Source organism: Pocillopora verrucosa, chromosome 5, assembly GCF_036669915.1.
Source record: "Pocillopora verrucosa isolate sample1 chromosome 5, ASM3666991v2, whole genome shotgun sequence".
Taxonomy (NCBI): domain Eukaryota; kingdom Metazoa; phylum Cnidaria; class Anthozoa; order Scleractinia; family Pocilloporidae; genus Pocillopora; species Pocillopora verrucosa.
This window is the reverse complement of record NC_089316.1, coordinates 3,335,032-3,358,324: the sequence shown is the minus strand read 5'-3', so window position 1 is coordinate 3,358,324 and position 23,293 is coordinate 3,335,032. Positions and strand designations below refer to the sequence as shown.

General features: G+C 38.0%; 2 protein-coding genes across 4 annotated transcripts; both read right to left on the bottom strand.

Moving 5' to 3' along the window:
* Window positions 1-3,437: 3,437 nt before the first annotated feature.
* Window positions 3,438-10,589, bottom strand: LOC131780198 (uncharacterized). Of its 3 annotated transcripts, none has more exons than XM_066166952.1 (5): window positions 10,284-10,589; window positions 6,672-7,406; window positions 5,958-6,233; window positions 5,650-5,741; window positions 3,438-4,529 (listed from the first exon to the last, which is right to left on the bottom strand). In XM_066166952.1, exons 1-5 carry the CDS (start codon window positions 10,513-10,515, stop codon window positions 3,870-3,872), a joined length of 1,995 nt encoding a protein of 664 aa, XP_066023049.1. In that variant the 5' UTR covers window positions 10,516-10,589; the 3' UTR covers window positions 3,438-3,869. The 3 variants fall into 3 exon arrangements, with proteins under 3 accessions (XP_066023049.1, XP_066023050.1, XP_066023051.1); XM_066166953.1 differs by having other exon boundaries at window positions 6,672-7,256; XM_066166954.1 differs by lacking the exon at window positions 10,284-10,589 and adding an exon at window positions 10,019-10,095.
* An 866-nt stretch (window positions 10,590-11,455) lies between these two features.
* Window positions 11,456-16,604, bottom strand: LOC131780202 (uncharacterized). Its single transcript, XM_066166969.1, has 4 exons — window positions 16,505-16,604; window positions 15,539-15,873; window positions 14,123-14,237; window positions 11,456-13,124 (listed from the first exon to the last, which is right to left on the bottom strand). Exons 2-4 carry the CDS (start codon window positions 15,863-15,865, stop codon window positions 12,499-12,501), a joined length of 1,068 nt encoding a protein of 355 aa, XP_066023066.1. The 5' UTR covers window positions 15,866-15,873; window positions 16,505-16,604; the 3' UTR covers window positions 11,456-12,498.
* Window positions 16,605-23,293: the final 6,689 nt, after the last annotated feature.

Sequence of the window (23,293 nt, the reverse complement as noted above, 5' to 3'; positions counted from 1 at the left end):
GCCATAAATTTGAATTAAGCAATTTATAACAAACTGAAAGGAACTTGCCAATTTTGATCTTCTCTACACTGTGCGTAGTTTATGGCCTGTGTTTCAAAGAAAATTATCGAGAAGGCGCCTTCCGATCACCTTTGGTTACTTTGTAAGCCACGCAAGCGCGCAAGTGTTACGACCGATCACGTTTACGCAATGCTCTCGGTCAATTTTCTTGATGAGCATAGACAGGATGCCTACTCTTGTTGAAAAGTCTAAATTATTGATCAGTTCGAAGTACATTAACATCTTTAATCAGGAGTCAGTCTAAAACGCTTTACGTACCACTGGAAGCCTGCGGTAGAAAAACTATTTCACTAGTACATGGAAATGGTTCCTTGAAAGTTCGAGGAGTCCAAACTGCATTTTAAAGTTGAAGTTGTAAGTGTTTTTCACTAGGCCACTGAAATTTCATTAGTTCCCTGGTATTTGAATTAAGCAATTTTATAGAAAATTGAAATGAACTTGCCAAAGTGTAAAACAAATGGCAAAATTCTAAGGGCTAAATAAAACTTTTTTGTCGTAAATTTATGTACGCCTAGACTGAAATTTGTTCATATCATTTAATTGGCACATACAAGAGGTCTTCTCCTGTTGAAAACTTTGAATTATTTATTAGTAAGAGGTATATTAATATTTTTAATCAGTATTCAGTCTAAAACGCTTTACGTACCATGAGAAGTATGCAGTGAAATAGCTATTTTCATTATTGCATGGAAATAGTTCCTTAAAAGTTCAGGGAGTCCAAACTGCATTTTGAAGTAGAAGTTATATGCTACCTTCATCAGGCCACCGAAATCTGATCAGTTTCCCGGCATTTGAATTAAACAATTTTATAACAAACTCTAAAGAACTTGCATAAGCGTAAAACGATATGTTAAAATTCTAAAGGCTAATTGTTATTTGTTGTAACAGATCACATATCAATTGATAACCTGTTGTATAGTTATATATATTTAGACTGAAATGTGTCTTTATCATTTAACTTGTACATACAGGAAGCCTCACTGAAAACTTTGAATTATTGATCAGTAAGAAGTATATTTTTTATCTCCTTCACATAGTTTTTAGGTGTTTAAATTTCAATATCTTATCAAAGTATCTAAAACAGTCGAATTATATTACACCAAGGTAGTTTAGTGTTATCGAATGATTTTAAAACGTAAATTGGCCACCGTAAAGAGTTTAAAAGCTGACGTTTCGAGCGTTAGCCGTTTTTCAGGGCCCTACTTCCATCGCTCTGACGAAGGGCTAACGCTCGAAACGTCAGCCTTTTAACTCTTTACGGTGGTCAAATTACGTTTTCAAATCAGTTGGTAACACTAAATGACCCTGTTATACTCTCCCACCGACGCAGCACCACAGTTTCTTTAGAAACATACCCCCTTTATATTACACCACGCCTGTTTTTCTCTGCCATCTTGTATTTGTAAACTGACAAAATCTAACATCAGACGTGACTTCAGAAAATCAACCAGTTAGAGCTGGCAAGTTTTCACGAAAATATTTTTCTTATACTCTTTATGAGGACAATAACAAAGAGAAAATTCAGCAAAGGGATCGATGAAACAAACTTGTCGTCATGGATTCTTCAACATTATGAGTGTTCTTAAGATACCTGTCACTTAATTTTCCGTAGAAGTTGATATTCTTCAAACTTACTGACTCTTTTTCGGGACAAAACAGTTGCAGCACTTTTCAAGAAACAAACAATTTTTGAGCAGATGCATGGAGAATCAAAATTTCACTCATACTCCTCTACCTATTTTTCCTTTCCTTTCTTCCTCCTCTTATATTTTGCTATTATTCTCAGAAACACTATTTATATCATTGCTTTCTCCATTAAGTTGTTAATCATCTCATGATAGGACTCCGCTTTTGATGAACAAGTTAATTTGTGTCTTGGCAACAATTTTCAGCATTTCACCCAAGACACAAGCCCAAACTTTTTCCCTCACTCCGGTATTTTCGAGGAAAAAATTGATCTTTACTGCATTCTGAAGTAGGTGTGAAAGAATGCCATGGGGATACGAAGGAGATGGCAGCCTTTAGCGTAACATTACCAAAAATGAACCGAAAATATAGTTCATCTGAAAACTTTGAATGCTATTCCAGCAAAAATATCCAGTTTACTAAATAACTAGTAACATGATAATAATTATATCACCTTGGTCTGCAACAGCCCGGCAATGAAACCATGAGAAGAAAAGAACAGACGCAAAACAAAAGGGAAGCACTGTGAAAAGGAAGCATTGATCTTTCAAATACATCATATACAACTGAAATATATACAGCGACAGACGCTTCGTTAACTGCTGACGATTTTAGGATGTTGCGCGACTAGACATCAAGGTTTTGGGTCCTAATTCAACGACCATTAGAAGACTACTGCCCTCGTTTGTTTCTGTAACGCAAAGCAGTAAATGTTTAATGTTATTTGGCTTTTTCAGCATTATAAATTATTTAAAGCGTGGTTGTCTATGCCGCCTAGGATAGATCAGTTAACAACCCACGCTCACGATTTTGAAATGTGATTGTTTGGCATATGCTTTTTTTCGTTCGAGAAACATTCAGGCGCAATTCCCAACATCTTTCATGTTAATTATCTGGTTTCTCTTCCAAATAACCAGTTCTAGAGGTAGTTAACGCCAAAAAAGATTACATGGATTCGTTATTTTCTGAGATATTACCCGTTTATACCAATGGAATGAGGCGAGGTGTGCTTCTCCTGAAATGAAAAATTAACACAAGCTTGTTTATAGGCAGAAAATGCTATAGAGACGTAGCATTTGTGCGTTTTGTTGTTAATATCCGACGTTTTATATGTATTATTATAAAACAAACAGCTGAGGAGCAGTATTAGTCCTGCAGGTATCGATTTAGCGGGTGAAATGTAAACCTTGATTTCATTTTTAACTTTTCCCATGTTTCAAATGCAAGTGTTTCCCGTTTTTTCCTCTTCTTTTTGTGGTCTCTTGTTTTTCCATAAGCCTTTACACGTGGATACCCCAGATCTAGTAGTTTTGCATACCGGAACTGAAATTTTCAATTGAAAAGACACTATTTTCGGAAGTATAAGCCGTTGACATGTCCATATTGGAAAACTCTGTTTCAGATCTCGAGAAATTTCTTTCCATGAGAATCCCACTAAATGAACTCTAATGAATTTTCTACTACATTCAAACAACAGCTAAAAAGGAATATGATTTACATTATTGTGGAGGCGGACAAGCCCGGGTAGTATTCCTGCATTTATAAAGATAGAAGGAGTCCACTTAGATTAAATTTAATTTATGTTTAAAAAAACATTGAGGTAAGATGCATGTTACATATCAAGCGTAAATATTTATATTTTGTTCACATCGTGATTGGTTTACTCTAGATATTAGCAATATAGTTCTCAATCTACTTTTTGGAAGACAAACAGATGACGCAGATATTGTACTCTTTCCACAACGCGCTACAAACAAGAAAGTACAATATACGGGGCCAGGCAAAGAAAAATCTGAAAAAAGTCTGCCATGTTGGATGACGTCACCGAGTCTCAGCAGCGAAATTTGCATACGAATCCCATAATATTAACAACATCTTGTGGACGACATAAGGCCATCTATTAAAGGTAAAAACTTTTCAAAATATTGCAATGTAACGAAAACGCATGGCAGGGTTCCAACTAACCCCTTCCACTCCCCTTGTACCACAGTGAGGGTATAAGTTTTTATTTACGTTTTGAAAATTAAACTTGAATAATAAGGTGACAAGAAATAAGCAACATCTTTCTTTTCAGCGGTCTTCAGTTCTGAACCAAGTTTGTAAAAGAAAGATCTTATAATGTTTTAACGGATCCATAAGTTCAACGAGTAGGATTGAGATGGAACTGTATTTGTTAAACCGTCATAACCAAAGTCATATTCAGTTACACTACCACCATCTTCAACGAAAGAAGCAGCGTCAGTTTCTGTGATCCCAATCCCATGATCAGCACGTGCACAGCTATGTCCTCCTCCTCCAATCATCATCACTGATCCATCCCCACTACCATAGTCACACCAGAAGCCGATCTTGTCAGCACTTTGGATGCTTCCACTGCAATCAGCCTGTTGAAACCCGTCTGTTGACTTGTACTGTCCGCCATATTGAACCGTACAACTTCCCAGACACCGATTACTGGACCAGACCTTGCCATTTCTAAAGTCGCCATAACTTGTGATTTTAGATCGGAATGTTTGTCCAGCCAAACAGTTACCTGTGGTCTGTAACAGAGGAGTGTGACTAGGGTCGTCACTACGCGTGATCTTAAATTCGCTTCCTCTGACCAACCAAAATGCTGGTGAGATCATGTCAGTGTTTATAAAGGGACTCTCTGTCTTTCCAGTGGCAACTTGACGGTCGTACCACCAATGGCCAGTGTCAGCCATCCAGTTCTTGACGTCATTATTTGAAAAGCGGGCAATAATAGTCCAGCCTCTACCGTCTGTTGTCAATTCGCAGTAGACCTACAGTAAAAAAAAAAATGAGTGCTTCACTGATATCGAACCGTGAAAAAATGCATTGTTTCATGTCTTAAAAATATACATTTTAACAATTTAAATATTTTGTTACAAGAACATTAAAAAAGATAGTAAGTCATGAGCTCGGTGAAGAAATAGAGAAACATCTTTTTTCGTCTTGTCACAACCGTGGGAAAAAGAAAATGTCTGAGTCCCCATGAGTAATCGAACCTCAGACGTTCGGATCCCGCGCTCCGATGCTCAACCAGAGACACTATGATTAGCAAGGCTTATTAAGAAGTTCCTATATGACATGCGTTGTGCAGACCTCTAGGGTCATCAATGTCTTGAGCGTCATGTTTTTTAACATGTCATTGAAGTTCGTAATGGGCCTTACTCACCATAGAGTCTGTTGCTCTCTGTCTCTTTGCATCATAGTTCTCGTCTGAAATTTTCCAGTTGTTGCGTGAATGCAGCCTCGAATCGTTACTTTAGTTGGAGATTTAACTATTCTTATCAAGGTTGCTGACCGGCATGGCTGCATTGCCGTTATTTAGGGAAGGAATATATATTACATTTTTCTTCGGTTTAGACTTACAGGAAAGGCTTGTTGAGTGTTTTTATCGCATACGTGGTACATCGCGGCAGTTTCGCGAGAGGGTCCGTGAAAACAAGAGGAAGAGTTCACATTGCGCTTCATTAGTTAACTTTTGACCTTTTTATGTTCGTGGAGCGATTTTGTTGTTGTTGCAAAATAATTTGTTTAAAAAGGGTTGATATGTAACGGCCAGGTGTAAGATAATTCAACATTAGCCAACATCAAGACGCCTACGAGGTCCTTCAAAGTGCCAAAGAGAAACCAGGTTAGATGAGGATCTGACCACGCGCGAGAAACCTTTTTTAGCCATGTCAACGAAATGTGTAAAGCATTCTTAGAAAACGGTCTCCACTCTCTTTGCATCATAGTTCTTACTTGGAAGTTTCCAGTTATTGCGTGAATACAGCCTTGAACCGTTATTTCATTTGAAGATTTATCTTTTGTAATCAAGTTTGCTGACTGCCTCGACTGCATTACCGTTGTTTTGAGAGAGGAATACGTACTATATTTAATACGGTTCAGACTTACAGGAAAGGCTGGTTGAGTGTTTTTAGCTCGTAGGTAGTACATCCCATCAGTTTTGCGAGAAGGTCCATGCTGAACTAGGTCACAAGAACTATCTAAAGACGCAACATAAAACTTCAAGAACTTTCAAGTCAAACTGTTTAAATACATTTTTAAACAGCTTGCGTTTTTCGATTGAAATTAAAAAGACTGTGCTTATCATTTGAAGACTTTTGCCAAACATTTTCTTGTCTAGTTTGTAATAAAAAAAAAAACGTAGAGAGGAAATGTGTTTTGGATGTACAGTTGAAAAGTAATAACTGTTATAATACCCATTAATTTCGTAGCAATCACTGTGGTTACTGTTTCCGTTAACCCAAAGCTGTTTGTGGCTCGACAGATGTAGTCTTCTTCACCATGTGCTTTTGCAGTATTTACTGCGAGACATCCGTCTTCCTGGAAAAACGGAGAGAACAAAGTGGACCTTTGATGCCTTGTCCATTCAACTTTAGGACGAGGGAAACCTGTGGCCACGCAGCAGAGGCTGACAGTTGTTGCTTGTTCTACAACGACCTTCGGTGGAGGTTTGTTAGTAAACTGTGGTATCTCTAAACAAAAAGAAGATCATCAAGTTAACAAACAAAATAGGAGACCACGAATAATCTCAGATATATGCGGTTTGCGTAGGTTTTTGAAAATTGAAAATTTTGTCGCGCGTAGATTATCAATTTGAAGGAAAAGCAATAGGAAAAAGTAAACGTCTCTGGTGCAAAAAGAATTACACTCGGTATTATTACAAGTTCATTTTTACTTCACTTTCCTCTAATAGATGATAAAATCACATGAAAAATGAAATAATGTCGCAAGGATCAGATTGGGTAGTAGTATTCGATTGAGACATTTTTACATTCCCTTCAGTTTTATTCTTTGTCTTGTGCGTCAGGAAAGGTGACTCAGGCTATGACACATGACTTGAGAGTAGCAGTTGCTGACTCCTTCAATTTTCGAATGCAAGGTTGGAAAGTATTTAAAGTTAAAGATCCTACCTTTTACGAGTAAACTGCAAGCGATTCTGAAAATTCCTAGACCGGTATGAGCTGCACACATATACGACCCCACATGTGACCTTTGAACGCTGTTAATTCGAAGTGCACCATCTTTCACGGTAGCATCAGATAGGGTACCTCCAAGCTTACGCCATGTTATTTTGGAGGACGTCTGGCCTTGAACCCAACAGAAGAATATTGCTGTCTCGTTGATAAAGACTTCCTGAGATAATGGATACACAATGATCTTCGGTGGAACAACACATTCTCCCTTTGGTCCCTGAATACCAACCAATCCTCTGATACCTTTGTTCCCTTTTAAGCCAATAGATCCTTTCTGTCCGTGACGACCCTTCGCTCCAGTATCTCCTTTAATTCCAGGAGCTCCAACAGACCCTTTGTCGCCTTTGTCGCCCTTTACTCCTTGAGGTCTTACGGGTCCTCTTTTGCCACCCACACCTGGAGCCCCAATAGGCCCCGATGGGCCTGGTGGTCCTACCTTTCCAGAGGCCCCTTTTTCTCCCTTATATCCGGGATACCCAAGGGCTCCTGGCGGTCCCGGAGGTCCTGCCTGGCATATTCTGTCTGAGGAGTTACAAACTTCAATGAACTTGTTGTTTATTTCTTGGCGGATTTGTTGTAAAGTTACAGTTCCTGCCGTTGGATTTGGAGCAATATTTCTTTTCTCTCTTTTGCGATGATCCACTGGATGTTTTCTCATAACACTTTCGAAATCTTTGTATGAAAAAAGTGGAAAAAAAATGGTCAAGAGTTTTAAATATTTTTAGAAAAATAAAATAATTATCCTGGGGTGCGGGAGCTTCACTATTTGTTTTAAAACAATTTAATTCTGCATTAAACATCATCGTCTTTAATGCAAAAAGACCACTTGGTAAGTCACAAAGGACAAATCTCTTGGCCAGTCATTATTGGTCGCGAGGGGTTGGGATCGGGGAATTTTGTGGGAATCACGTGGTTTTCATCGGGAACAGAGGGGAGGATCAGTGGTCACTAACAGAATGTAAAGGGGGGCTGTAGAAAATTGACGGTCATACATCTATGCAAATTAAGCGTCCACCATGTTGGTGCCCACCTCAGGTGTGCAAATATATTGCCATCTCTACAGTGCCCTCTCTCAAATACTTTGTTTTATGAATATTTCTGGTGAAAAAAATCCAGAATCACAAGAGAATATTCTCCTTAGAATACCTGTGCTTTCGAACTATGCGGAAGGCCTAGAAAGCCACATTCGAGAGCGATAACTTAAGAAACTTTTTGGTGATTGGTGTCGATCCAGTAGCCATTCCAAGCAGAATGTCTGCCGTCGATAGAAGTCTCGCACCTTCTTTCTTATTTTGTTCTGGAGACAAGTTATTCCTGACAAATAAGCAATTTAAAACATTCAAAAGTCTTGAAGCTTACAACCAAATAGTGTCTGGCTTCGTAACATCAGTTCAAGGAGCAGAGATTGTAAACAAGATTGTTGTTGTAGCGAAGGTGAGACATTCGCAGCGGATGAACGATCCCCTTGAAGGCATTTGGATTATCGCAAAAAAGGATGCACAGATATACGTCAAGAAGAAGGAACGAATATAGTATGTGAAACATAGGAAATGTTCCACAATCATAACGCACGATCCGAACGCACTACTTAGGGGAAATGCTTGGCTTAATCCTTAAAGAAAATTCGTTGTAATTCAATGAGGAGAACTTCCTCCAAACACATGGAACCACTGAGGGTACGAAAATGGCAGTGTCATTGACCAATATTTTCATGGCGGAAATTGAAACGAAATTAATTCAACAAGGTAAAATCAAGCCAAGAGAATGGAAACGTTACATCGATGACATTTTCTCCCTTTGGGATGCGACAGAAAAGTGCTGGATCGGTTTATTAAGACGAGCAAACTATCTCGACCATACTTTCAAATTCACGGCCGAAATATCAGAGAACCAAATCACTTTTCTCAATACGACAGTGTTTAAAGGGGAAAGATTTGCAAAAGATTTCATCTTGAACATCAAAACCCATTACAAGCCGACCGAGACCTTAATTCCAATTTACGTACTTCGCCTCGTGCCACCCACCAGGCGTAAAACATGATTTCATTAAAGGCGAAGCAATAAGATTGCTTAGAACTAACTCTTCGAAAAAACATTTGAAGAGGGCCGTTTGAAATTCAAACAACGCCTCAAAGCAAGAGGGTACCCAGAAAACATCATAGAAAGGTCTCTTTCAGGGATCAACTTTGCCTCTTGACAATCGGCCCTTAAACATACACAAAAGCCGAAAGGTCACGAACGTTTATTGGCTTTTGTCATAAAGTACCACCCGGCAGTTAAAAATTTAAAACAAATATTGATGGAGCATTTGAGTCTGATACACAATAAGCCCTTGCTGAAAAAAAATCTTACAAAACCTCCGATCATCTCTCACCAAAGAGAAATTCCTTTAAGACATGCTTGTGAGAGCAAAAATGTAATTTCAAGGAGATAATGCGACGCAACTTCGAAGACCACCCAGGGAGTCCATGCCGGTCTTTATCTTTTTTCTTACATCGTGTCGCCGCGACTTATCGATTGTATCCAGTTCTCTCTCCTCTCTGTTTTCAATTCTTCTTCGAAAGAAGACTAACTTTTAAAAACTGATGGTATTCGATAAAATCCAATTCCTTTGTCCTGATCAGTTCTGGTGCCACAGCCGAAAACTACACAAAGAATCATTTCTACTTTTTCACTTTTACCTAACTACAAGCGCATTTGTAACTATTTGCTTGAGCACCAACATGGCGGATAGCAACCGCCGTCAAGACAAAAGTAACTTGGGTGAAAACCAAGAATAAGGGAGAAAGTTAAAATACTAAAGAGCCCGAAACAACCATAAACCTCCGACCTTACCCCCTCCCCCCCTAGACGATAAAATATGACTGGTTCCTTAAGATGTGTGATTTGGAAATCATATATCTAAGCATTAACAAACTTTGTTCAACATTAAGCAGCCTAATCATACCTTTTTAAATTAATTTTCTTATTTCATCGGCTCATAACCAATTAGAACAATCCTCTCTGAATATTTCGTACAGGACCATTAAAACGTTCCCATTTCAATGATAGTTGAGATAATTTTATCAAGTCATGTTTCCGCATAAACCGTCAAAGGTTATGCAATGTTATATTTTAGTCATAATAATATCCTTTCTTTACGTGAAAAAGAGAAGCATCACAAGCAACTGTTACATCTTGCCAACCTGAACTTCACTTTTAGTATTTTAAGTTTGCATATTGTTTTTTGTAGTCTTAAGGTATGTGGGTTGAGATTATGAACCCGTTGTGCAACAAATACTGACCTAATCATCTTGCCAAAATGATATGGGTTTTTCGCATGACTACAGCCTATCATGATCTCCATCATATCGAAAAGTTCATGGTCAGTTCTCATCAAACATCTGGAGCTCATAAATAAACACCTGGTCAATTAAGGCGGTTTTGCCATTTTCGTCATTTCCTATTCTTCCCTGCGGGGAATCGAATTTTAGAAGCTAAATTAATTCATATCATACTTCAAATTAACGTCGTTTGGATCAAAGTAAATAGTTTTGTATTTGCATGTACCTGTAAACGTTTTCAGCTTGTCCTCGACGTTTTTGTCTGCTTCATTTGTCGTCTTCATGCGACTTTCAACGGCCAAAATACGCAGTTCATTGATTTGCGTTCGCTTGTTGATCATCTCCATCCTCAGGAACAGCGCAATAATCAGTAGAATTGAAATAAAAGAAAGAACCGATGAGCTCTTTCGAAAGACGTCGTCTGTCCTTTTTCTGTGAGCTCTCTCTGTAGAGTCCATTGTAGCTTTTCGGGAATTTCGGGCTCTTCTACTGAACAACGTTTATAATAAACGTGTAAGAAAACTGACGTACTTGTTTTCTTCCCGAGTGACTGAAGTAGCTAAAGTTTCCTGTTTATCTTATTCCTCTATCACGAATGCGTTACTTGTAAACGTAATACGCTTAGGATTGGAGACCGGAAATCTGTCTGTTGACCTCAAATTGACTAGAGTTGCATAATATGGGTTTCACCTAAGGTGTTCTCTTATTTTCAATTTCTCATGTGGAATCATAAGGAGTTGTTTTATTAATCTCATGGACGTTTGGACTCTTGCTCTGATAAAACACAATAACTATTGCACTTCATTTAAGACTAGAAGCGGCGAGTTAACATGTCAAAATGTATTATGTTAGTATCACGTTTCCCTTAAACGCTATTCTTTTCACCGTGAAAGCTGGAACCGGGACTGATACAATCTTTACTTCCGGTGTTCTCAATCCTTTAGTTGACAAACGACTCAGTTTTGCGGAGATCTTCTGCCACCAGGACATTGCAAAACTGAAAATAGACTAAACCATTGACCGAGCTTGAAAAAAATCAGTCTCAGAGATCTCGCACATCTGACTCTGATAATTCTTCTTTCAAAAAACCTCAGTGAAATTATGCTGACTTGTAGTGCTACTTTAACACAAAGAACAAAAACAATGCTCGTTTTTTATGCCAAAAAATAGGCTAACACAATTTATAAGGGCCTAGCTTAGATGGACTAAAGGGGAGATTGATAAGTTTCTTTAGTGAGACTATAAAAAATGGACCAGACCCTCCTGGAGATTTAACAATGAATATTTTTTTCATGCTAAATGAAATTAAAATGAAAAAGATTTGGAATGGAGAACTGATATTTATAATGAAAATGTTTTTTTGCAATCTCTTACCAAAGACTTCAACCTCTTCTACCTTTTATTTTTATGGCGGAATAAGGGATCTTTCACCAAGGATGTTTATCAAAACAGCAATGTGTTTATCTAATTACCCATTTATTTCTTTATGCTCATTCAATTAAACAATAGGTGTATGATAAAGTTTCACCAATTCATCACTACACAATCAATGAAAAATACTTCAGATCTCCTCAACAAGTTTAGTAATGAGTCTGTTAAAACAATTCTAATGAAAATGACTTTCTAGGAAAAAGAACTTAATTGCAATTCGTTGCCAATGAAGATCTAAAGATGTGAAAATCTTAAGATCTTTTCCCTTTCGTAGCTTTGCTTTGAGAGGGAAAAGATGCGATGTTAGTGACCATTTTTAAATGATCAAATAACTTGGATCACAGAGTGAAAATAAATAATTAATACCGTCCTCTCCACGGTTCCTTTTAGCAGATAATTTTTAACAGATCCACAAGTTCAACGACTAGGACTGGGATTGGTTGTCATGTATTTGAGCATCATAACCAAAGTCATATTTAAAAGGTGAAGAGATATTATATCATAACAAGTAAATTGTGGTTTAAGGGTTAATGTAAACAACGAGAGAATTAACGGTTTTGATTTTTAAAGTGAAATACAGTAAACCTATAAACTATTTTCTGAGTCTTATTTTCTATTTTTTGTCAACTTCGAAAGCTACTGCTGTTTTAAAAAAGCCAAAATTTATAGTATAAAAAGCGATATATCTAAAACAAGTCTGCCATGTTGGTTGACGTCACCGAATCACCACAGCGCGATTTGCATATGTATCCCATGATATCAACAGCATCTCGTAGACAAAGGCTATCTATTAAATGTAAAAACCTTGAGAAATATTGCAAGGTAAATAAAACGCAAGGGAGACTTCCAACCAATCCCTCCCCCCCCCCCCTTGTACAACGGTGGAGGTTTAAGCTTTCATGTACGTTTGACAATGAAACTAGGATAATAAAGTGACAAGAAATGAGCATTATCCTTTTCAACGTTCTTCAGTCCTAATCTTAGTTTGAAAAAGAAAGATCGTATAATTTTCAACGGATCCATAAGTTCAACGAGTAGGACTGGTCTAGAGGGGAGTTTGGCCTGGCATCATAACCAAAGTCATATTCAGTTTCACCATGACCTATTTCAACGAAAGAAGCAGCGTCAGTTTCTGTGATCCCAATCCCATGATCAGCACGTGCACAGCTACCTCCTCCTCCTCCAATCATCATCACTGCTCCATCCCAACCCACATCACACCAGAAGCCGATCTTGTCAGCGCTTTGGATGCTTCCATTGCAATCAGCCTGTTGAAACCCGTCTGTTGACTTGTACTGTCCGCCATATTGAACTGCACAACTTCCTCGACACTGATCACTGGCCCAGACCTTGCCATTTCTAAAGTCGCCATAACTTGTGATTTTAGATCGGAATGTTTGTCCAGCCAAACAATTACCTGTGGTCTGTAACAGAGGAGTGTGACTGGGGTCGTCACTGCGCGTGATTTTTAATTCTCTGCCGCTGACTGACCAAAAGGCTGTTGAAATCATATCGTCGTTCTTTGAAGGGTTGTTTATCGCTCCAATGGCAATTTGTTGGTCATACCACCATCTACCATCGTCACGCATCCAATTTTTGCCATCGCTGTTTGAGAATCGAGCAATAAGAGTCCAGCCTGTAGTGAAAAAACAGTTCTCATATTTTCTGTTTTTTGATTATTATTATTATTATTATAGTGCATGGACATTTTAATTTTATTTCTACGTCTTTCTGGCATATGATGGGAATATTGTAGAGGATAGCTCTGTATTCTCTTTCTAACTTGAAACGAATTGTGCAATGTTCCCACCCTTCTTCTGTTTTTATCGGTGGTAAAAAAAAAAATAATAATAAAAAATAAAAAAAGCGGTGACTATAATGAAAAATATTAACCGTTAGCCGTAAAAACTATCACTACATTCAGACACTCTTTAAAGACCAACTTTTGAGCCAGAGGTAGATCGATATAACTACGGATTTAGGGCACCGATTGCAATTTTCAGAGCCTCGCTTTCTAGTCTAATAGGAAAAAATGCGGGCGGGGGGCACTTTCTCGGTTTTACCACCTGATATCCACAATCGGCCAGAAAGTTTGGAAATGTGAAAAAGATAATGGTTCTTAGCTGTTGCAAAGAAATAATCCTATGTTTTATAAACCGTACATTTTCTTCTAGCCCCTTGTCAAATAAATCTTTGAAAGCCTTACACCAGAGGCCAAAAGCTGTCCGTATGAAAATGTTGTTTTTGGTCAGTGAGCGCAAGCTTATTTAAAAAAAGATGAAGTTATCAAAACTGGTGGAGAGGAATTAGTTATAGCCTAACTAATAAACTGACTATAAGTAGTGTGACTAATAGAATCCATTTTTACAGGAACACTTGTGGGAGCCATAGGTGTTCTGGCAGTTTGCATTAACGTCACAAGGCCGGATGGAAGCACTGCACTCGTCCATATCTAAACATTAAACGAAATTAACTTGGGTCGGAATGAATTAAAGGAAGAATTTGGAAATATTCGACGAGGACAAGAAAGTGGTAAACAGCAAAGTTCTAAGTCATTCTCCGGTAATGGAAGAGAATTACGCCGTCAGTTAAGTTTGAAGCAGTCTTGTAAATGTACACTAAATTATGTCTCACCCGTTTCGCAATGTTCCCCTGTGTATCCTTTCGCGCAAATGCACACGTAACTGTTCTTCTCGTACTGTACCGCACATTTCCCATTGTTCTGACAAGGCCATTTGAAACATGGAGACTAAAGAAAATATATAAAAATAAGAAAGAAAGGAGAAAGATGTGGCACCAATCATTTTAAATATCATCACGGACCGTGTTTACAATAGAGTCTGTATATCTCTAAATAAACCTTCCCCGCTAATACCCAAAAATTCTTTGTAAGTCTTCCGCTTAAATAACCCCTCTCCCAATTTCTGCAATTAATCACACTGTCCTCCTTCCACTGAGGAGAAACTTCCAAAGAAAAACATAGAGCTCAAATGTTACAGTTATCAGATTGGATCAGTTAGCCTTAAGCGTATTATTGAAAAAGCTAAAAAAGAAAAAACTTCCACAATAAATTGTCTGTAATTCCTTGCCTTTTCCTTTCATAAAAAGAGAGTCAATGTTTTTCATGTCCGACTCACTACGATACTATAGTGATGGTGACTCTGACTAGGGACAAGGTTGTCTGAGTTGTTGTACAAATCCGATGGAAGTAATTCACACAGAACTTTGCCATTGATATCATGAAATGCAGCCAGGTTTAAACTAAAAACACGACTGAATGTTGACACAAGCAAATCCACCCTCGCTTTCCTTTCCAACCTGGAGCGGTTCCAGGATGTACTGAACGGGGGTTCGGGTAAACGTCTGCTGAAGGGAGCCTATCCAAGGGGTCGGGGGCATGCTTTCACCAGAGTATTTTGAAATCTAGATCGTCGGAAAGGTGATATATCCAGGTTTTTTGAGCCGATGATTGTAGTTCATTAATGCCATTGAAAAAATCTCTGTTTTGAACTATTTAAAATTTTTATGTCCATCAACTCGTCAGAAACCGCGCGTATTGAAATGTTTTTCATTTCATTGTAGGGTGTTCGGCCGAACCCCCCGAAACAATTCTGCACCTGCCCTAGAGTGGGCAACTACTTTAGGCCTTTGTTGAGAAAAAAGCAAGGCGCATTTTAACTTGGTTTGGCGAGTGGCTCACAACTGAGACAGGGTTGATGTTTACCTTTGTTTACATTTACGTGAGTGTTCGTAAACGAATCCGAAGTGTTCTTTCCACACACAAACGCTGATAAAAGTTCTTGTTAAGTGTTTTCATACACGCGTGTACATTCTGTTTAAAAAAATAAACTCTTCCAATATGGTTTGCGTGTGAGAGAAAGGCCTCGACACTTAAACAAAATAGGATTAAGAACGTAAACGTAAGCCTGTGGAGCATATGCCAAGGGATTCAGAATCAGGCAGCGACAGATGTTTCATTGCTCCAGTGTAATAGTTTATCCTACAACTCATAATCAAGAGAAAGACTAACTCTAACGGAGGTTAACTAACCGTGAGATTAAACAACTGTGCAAAGATGAATCCACGCATAGGTAGAAGGGAAGAGGTATCATCTCCAGCACCTACTATTCCTTCATCGTTTAGTTCACAAATCATGGTTCTTTCTTGTTCCTTGTAATTCACCGAGAGGCAAAGTGGACGGCTTCTCAGGCAGAGATGGACGCAGGATAAAACGCTGGACGCCTTCTGACGATCTATGACATGACCGGTTAGGTAATAATCTTTCACAATTTTAATGAAGGATGATCGGCCCTGTAGAGCTGATGATGAACTGTACACTGCAGTGGTCACAGTCAGTAGCATCATGAAGACGTTCATGTTCTAACCTGTGAAAAGCGGAGTTGTCCTACACTGGTAAGGCAAATTATAGAGGATCGATTGCCGATATATTTTTTGTTGAAATTAGAATTTCGCATTTCCTAACCCATCTGTTTAACTGATTTTCATTTGTTGATTGTAATAAAACTTTTCAAAGCATATTTTGTTATGGCAATAGAAACGAGTGTAGCCCAATTCGGCCTGTAATCATACGAGTGATCGAGTGATAACAAAGTCGGACGACCGCGAAGCGGGAGCCCGATTTGTTTATCACGACTTTACGACACGAATTCTTAAGTCTCTTCTACCAAAATGCACTGATGTTGCTGAGTAAAGCAGAACATTGGAAAGCTGATGTTGTTTTTCAAGAAATTTGCGTCATTGTCTTTTCAGTTAGGAATGAAAATTTTCCATACCACACATTTCAAGAGTTCATGTCTTCCGCAGTATCTGATCGAAAGGAAGCTTGAAAGCTACAATCACGTTAAATTTGCCCCTCTGTTTCCGAAAAGCTAAATTCTTCAACCGAACATGAACTGATAGATATTTTGACCTCGCTTTCACAGACCTTTGAATCTGCTTTTATAATTACAATTACATGTATTTAAAAACATTAGCAGTGTAAGAAGCGAAAATTACCTGATGTTTGGTTATGTAATTCTGCTTTTGTATTCGACTTATTCCAAAGGTTGGATGTAAAAGATTGAGAAAGACAACCTTTAGTTGTCACTTAGCAAGCTTCTATATAAGGTTTTGACAGAATCATCGATCTGTCTGCAGGTTGTCTGCTGACAGGCGTCGTTCAAAAGTAGTATGTAATTAGTTAAACCTATTTTGCGCTTATGTCATGAGTTGCCCTTCGATCGCTTACAGCCAGAGAATAATCTCTGTAAGAAAGAGGAATTAGGGAAAAAGAGAAAAACAAAAGTCCACAACGCTTTCCTCTCGATCGAATAAAAGTACGAGAAGATGATTGGGAAAGAAACCGTTCGACGTTTGATTATGACGGACGTCAAAAATGCAAATAGATATCAAAAATGCAAATTTATATATGTCTTTTTTTGTGTGCACCCTGCCTTCGTCAACGGTAGAACCAAATGGAAACTTTTCGTGTCAAAGATGCATTTTATGTGCTTCGATGTTGGTTGGATAACCACCTGCTGGTGATTGACTGAAACATTGCACAGGACGAAATCACATGTTTCCGTATTTCTGAAACGTGGCGGAAACATGCAACTCCATGTTTCCGTTATGTTTATGTCTTACGGAAACGTGAAAATTAAAGTCTACGTGTTTTCGTCACGTTAACGGAACGAAAAACACAAACGCGAGATGGTTCTTTGAACAACAAGGAATCTTAATGCGACAGCTGTGTTATTTAATCCGGTTAGGCCAAATGAGACAGTTGTGTGACTTAGGTCGGTTGGTGCCAATGAGACAATTGTGTCATTTGATCTGGTTGACCCAAATGAGACGAGTTGTGTCATTTGATCCGGTTACCCAAAGAAGACAGTTGTGTGCACTGAGCTGGTTGGGCCAAACGAGACAGCCAAAATTAGACATTGTATCATTTGAGCCAGTTTAAGGCCAAATAAGACAGTTGTGTGATTTGCACCAGCTGGGCCAAATGAGACAGTTATGTAATTTAAGTCGGTTGGGCCAAATGAGACCACTGTGTCATTTGATCTGGTTGGCCCAAGTAAGACAAGTTGAACCGGTTGTGCCAAATGAGACAGTTGTGTCATTTAATCTGGTTTGTCCAAATGAGACAGTTGTGTGATTTGAGCCGGTTGTATCAGATGAGACAGTTGTGTGACTTGAGCCAGTTGGGCCAAATGAGATGGGCCAAATGAGACAGTTGTGTGATATGAGCCAGTTGGGTCAGGTGAGACAGTTGTGGGATTTAAGTCGATTGGGCCAAATGAGACTGTTGTGTCGTTTGATTTGGTTGGCTCAAATGCGACAAGTTGTGCCAAATGAGACAGTTGTGTGATTTAAGCCGATTGGGCAAAACAAGACAGTTGTATGATTTGAGTCCGATGAGACGGTTGTGGGATTTGAGCCGGTTGGGCCAAATGAGACACTTGTGTCACTTGATCTGATTGGGCAAAATGAGACAGTTGTGTGATTTGTGCCGGTTGGGTCAGATGAGGCGGTTGTGGGATTTGAGCCAGTTGGGCCAAATGAGACAGTTGTGTCATTTGATCTGATTGGGCCAATCGAGGCAGTTGTGTGATTTGAGCCAGTTAGGCCAAATGACACAGTTGCCTCATTTGTTGATTGTAATAAAACTTTTCAAGCATATTTTGTTATGGCAATAGAAACGAGTGTAGCCCAATTCGGCCTGTAATCATACGAGTGATCGAGTGATAACAAAGTCGGACGACCGCGAAGCGGGAGCCCGATTTGTTTATCACGACTTTACGACACGAATTCTTAAGTCTCTTCTACCAAAATGCACTGATGTTGCTGAGTAAAGCAGAACATTGGAAAGCTGAGCAGATGTTGTTTTTCAAGAAATTTGCGTCATTGTCTTTTCAGTTAGGAATGAAAATTTTCCATACCACACATTTCAAGAGTTCATGTCTTCCGCAGTATCTGATCGAAAGGAAGCTTGCCCCACTGTTTTCGAAAAGCTAAATTCTTCAACCGAACATGAACTGATAGATATTTTGACTTCGCTTTCACAGACCTTTGAATCTGCTTTTATAATTACAATTACATGTATTTAAAAACATTAGCAGTGTAAGAAGCGAAAATTACCTGATGTTTGGTTATGTAATTCTGCTTTTGTATTCGACTTATTCCAAAGGTTGGATGTAAAAGATTGAGAAAGACAACCTTTAGTTGTCACTTAGCAAGCTTCAATATAAGGTTTTGACAGAATCATCGATCTGTCTGCAGGTTGTCTGCTGACAGGCGTCGTTCAAAAGTAGTATGTAATTAGTTAAACCTACTTTGCGCTTATGTTTTCCTCTCGACTGAATAAAAGTACGAGAAGATGATTGGGAAAGAAACCGTTCGACGTTTGATTATGACGGACGTCAAAAATGCAAATAGATATCAAAAATGCAAATTTATATATGTCTTTTTTTGTGTGCACCCTGCCTTCGTCAACGGTAGAACCAAATGGAAACTTTTCGTGTCAAAGATGCATTTTATGTGCTTCGATGTTGGTTGGATAACCACCTGCTGGTGATTGACTGAAACATTGCCTGCTGATAGCAGTGCATATTTTTCTCCATTGGTTGAGGGTTGTGCAAGAAAAGCAAGGATTTTACCAAACGCGGAAGGGAAGGTGCATTTGAAATTGGAAGACGCATTTGTGGAGAACCATCCATTTTTCAAATCTAGAAGAAAGTGTTACGAGGCAATTTAATTTTTAAGTCGGTCAATGAAACTTGCTCAGTCCATTTTAATAATCAACATGGAAATGGCTTGTTCTGCTATTTTTGGCCTGATGTGAAGCTGGACGAGACTATCCGCGATTTAGACCACAATTTTATTCGATCCAAAAAAAAGCAACAACAACAGCTGAAGCAAACTACTACGAATACATCTTAAAGCAATAACGGAAATGGGGATAGTAACTCTTAAGCTTGGTGGTTAATGAGAAAGATACTGAAGTCGTTTCGTTTATTTTTTGCCCATGAATAGGGTTAAGGACACGTGTAGTGAAAAAATAGTTTAGTTCTTCTCCAATTCTCTTTTTTGCGTCACCACATGCCAAAAATGATTTTTGATCAGAGGAGAAGGGTCTCCTCGGATCACGCTGGTGTTAAAAATATTTCAGCTGAAGTTTCCATATTAATTTTTTGTCTGTGAACTAACTGAAATTTACACTTTCGATCGCTGTCCACACGGGTTGTCTAGCCATAAATTTGAATTAAGCAATTTATAACAAACTGAAAGGAACTTGCCAATTTTGATCTTCTCTACACTGTGCGTAGTTTATGGCCTGTGTTTCAAAGAAAATTATCGAAAAGGCGCCTTCCGATCACCTTTGGTTACTTTGTAAGCCACGCAAGCGCGCAAGTGTTACGATCGATCACGTTTACGCAATGCTCTCGGTCAATTTTCTTGATGAGCATAGACAGGATGCCTACTCTTGTTGAAAAGTCTGAATTATCGATCAGTTCGAAGTACATTAACATCTTTAATCAGGAGTCAGTCTAAAACGCTTTACGTACCACTGGAAGCCTGCGGTAGAAAAACTATTTCACTAGTACATGGAAATGGTTCCTTGAAAGTTCGAGGAGTCCAAACTGCATTTTAAAGTCGAAGTTGTAAGTGTTTTTCACCAGGCCACTGAAATTTCATTAGTTCCCTGGTATTTAAATTAAGCAATTTTATAGAAAATTGAAATGAACTTGCCAAAGTGTAAAACAAATGGTAAAATTCTAAGGGCTAAATAAAACTTTTTTGTCGTAAATTTATGTACGCCTAGACTGAAATTTGTTTATATCATTTAATTAGCATATACAAGAGGTCTTCTCCTGTTGAAAACTTTGAACTATTGATTAGTAAGAGGTATATTAATATTTTTTATCAGTATTCAGTCTAAAACGCTTTACGTACCATGAGAAGTATGCAGTAAAATAGCTATTTTCATTAGTGCATGGAAATAGTTCCTTAAAAGTTCAGGGAGTCCAAACTGAATTTTGAAGTAGAAGTTATATGCTACCTTCATCAGGCCACCGAAATCTGATCAGTTTCCCGGCATTTGAATTAAACAATTTTATAACAAACTCTAAAGAACTTGCATAAGCGTAAAACGATATGTTAAAATTCTAAAGGCTAATTGTTATTTGTTGTAACAGATCATATATCAATTGATAACCTGTTGTCTAGTTATATATATTTAGACTGAAATGTGTCTTTATCATTTAACTTGCACATACAGGAAGCCTCACTGAAAACTTTGAATTATTGATCAGTAAGAAGTATATTAATTTTTTATCTCCTTCACATAGTTTTTAGGTGTTTAAATTTCAATATCTTATCAAAGTATCTAAAACAGTCGAATTATATTACACCAAGGTAGTTAAGTGTTATCGAATGATTTTAAAACGTAAATTGGCCACCGTAAAGAGTTTAAAGGCTGACGTTTCGAGCGTTAGCCGTTTTTCAGGGCCCTACGTCCATCGCTCTAACGAAGGGCTAACGCTCGAAACGTCAGCCTTTAAACTCTTTACGGTGGTCAAATTACGTTTTCAAATCAGTTGGTAACACTAAATGACCCTGTTATACTCTCCCACCGACGCAGCACCACAGTTTCTTTAGAAACATACCCCCTTTATATTACACCACGCCTGTCTTTCTCTGCCATCTTGTATTTGTAAACTGACAAAATCTAACATCAGACGTGACTTCAGAAAATCAACCAGTTAGAGCTGGCAAGTTTTCACGGAAATATTTTTCTTATACTCTTTATGAGGACAATAACAAAGAGAAAATTCAGCAAAGGGATCGATGAAACAAACTTGTCGTCATGGATTCTTCAACATTATGAGTGTTCTTAAGACACCTGTCACTTAATTTTCCGTAGAAGTTGATATCCTTCAAACTTACTAACTCTTTTTCGGGACAAAACAGTTGCAGCACTTTTCAAGAAACATACAATTTTGGAGCAGATGCACGGAGAATCAAAATTTCACTCATACTCCTCGACCTATTTTTCCTTTCCTTTCTTCCTCCTCTTATATTTTGCTATTATTCTCAGAAACACCATCTATATCATTGCTCTCTCCATAAAGTTGTTAATCATCTCATGATAGGACTCCGCTTTTGATGAACAAGTTGATGTGTGTCTTGGTAACAATTTTAAGCATTTCACCCAAGACACCAGCTAAAAATTTTTCCCAATCTGGTATTTTCGAGGAAAAAAATGATCTTTACTGCATTCTGAAGTAGGTGTGAAAGAATGCCATGGGGATACGAAGGAGATGGCAGCTTTTAGCGTAACATTACCAAAAATGAACCAAAAATATAGTTCATCTGAAAGCTTTGAATGCATTCCAGCAAAATTATCCAGTTTACTATATAACTAGTAACATAATAATAATTATATCACCTTGGTCTGCAACAGCCCGGCAATGAAACCATGATGAGAATAGAAAAGACGCAAAACCAAAGGGAAGCACCGTCAAGAGGAAGCATTGATCTTTCAAATACATCATGTACAACCGAAATATATACAGCGACAGACTGTTCGTTAACTGCTGACGATTTTAGGATGTTGCACGACTAGAGATCAAGGTTGTGGTTTGTTTCTGCAACGCAAAGCAGTAAAATTTTAATGTTATCTGGCTTTTTCAGCATTATAAATTATTTAAAGCGTGGTTGTATACATTTTATACATTTTACTTGGTGACTACATTGTTAAATTCTTATATTTTAATATTAGCTAGTTCTTAATCTTAATTTATTTAAATTTATATACCTTCATAAGGCTTTATAATTTCCTTTTCTCTTTTTATTTCGTGGCGTACCTGTAAACTAGCTTTTAGCTAAGCGTTCTGACCACGTTAAATAAATTGATTGATTGATTGATTGAATTGATTGATTGATTGTTGTCTATGCCGCCTAGGATAGATCAGTTAACAACCCACGCTCACGATTTTGAAATGTGATTGTTTGGCATATGCTTTTTTTCGTTCGAGAAACATTCAGGCGCAATTCCCAACATCTTTCATCTTAATTATCTGGTTTCTCTTCCAAATAACCAGTTCTAGAGGCAGTTAACGCCAAAAAAGATTACATGGATTCGTTATTTTCTGCAATATTACCCGTTTATACCAATGGAATGAGACGAGGTGTTCTCCTGAAATGAAAAATTAAAACAAGCTTGTTTATTGGCAGAAAATGCTATAGAGACGTAGCATTTGTGCGTTTTGTTGTTAATATCCGACGTTTTATATGTATTGTTATAAAACAAACAGAGAAGGGGCAGTATTGGTCCTGCAGGTATCGATTTAGCGGGTGAAATGTAAACCTTGATTTGCAAGTGTTTCCCGTTTTTTCCTCTTCTTTTTGTGGTCTCTTGTTTGTCCATAAGCCTTTACACGTGGATACTCTAGATCTAGTAGTATTGCATACCGGAACTGAAATTTTCAATTGAAAAGACACTATTTTGACATGTCCCTATTGGAAAACTCTGTTTCAGATCTCGAGAAATTTCTTCCCATGAGAATCCCACTAAATGAACTCTAATGAATTTTCTACTACATTCAAACAACAGCTAAAAAAGGAATATGATTTACATTATTGTGTAGTATTCCTGCATTTATAAACATAGAAGGAGTCGACTTAGATTAAATTTAATTTATGTTTAAAAAAACATTGAGGTAAGATGCATGTCACTTATCAAGCGTAAAGATTTATGTTTTGCTCACATCGTGATTGGTTTACTCTAGATACTAGAAATAT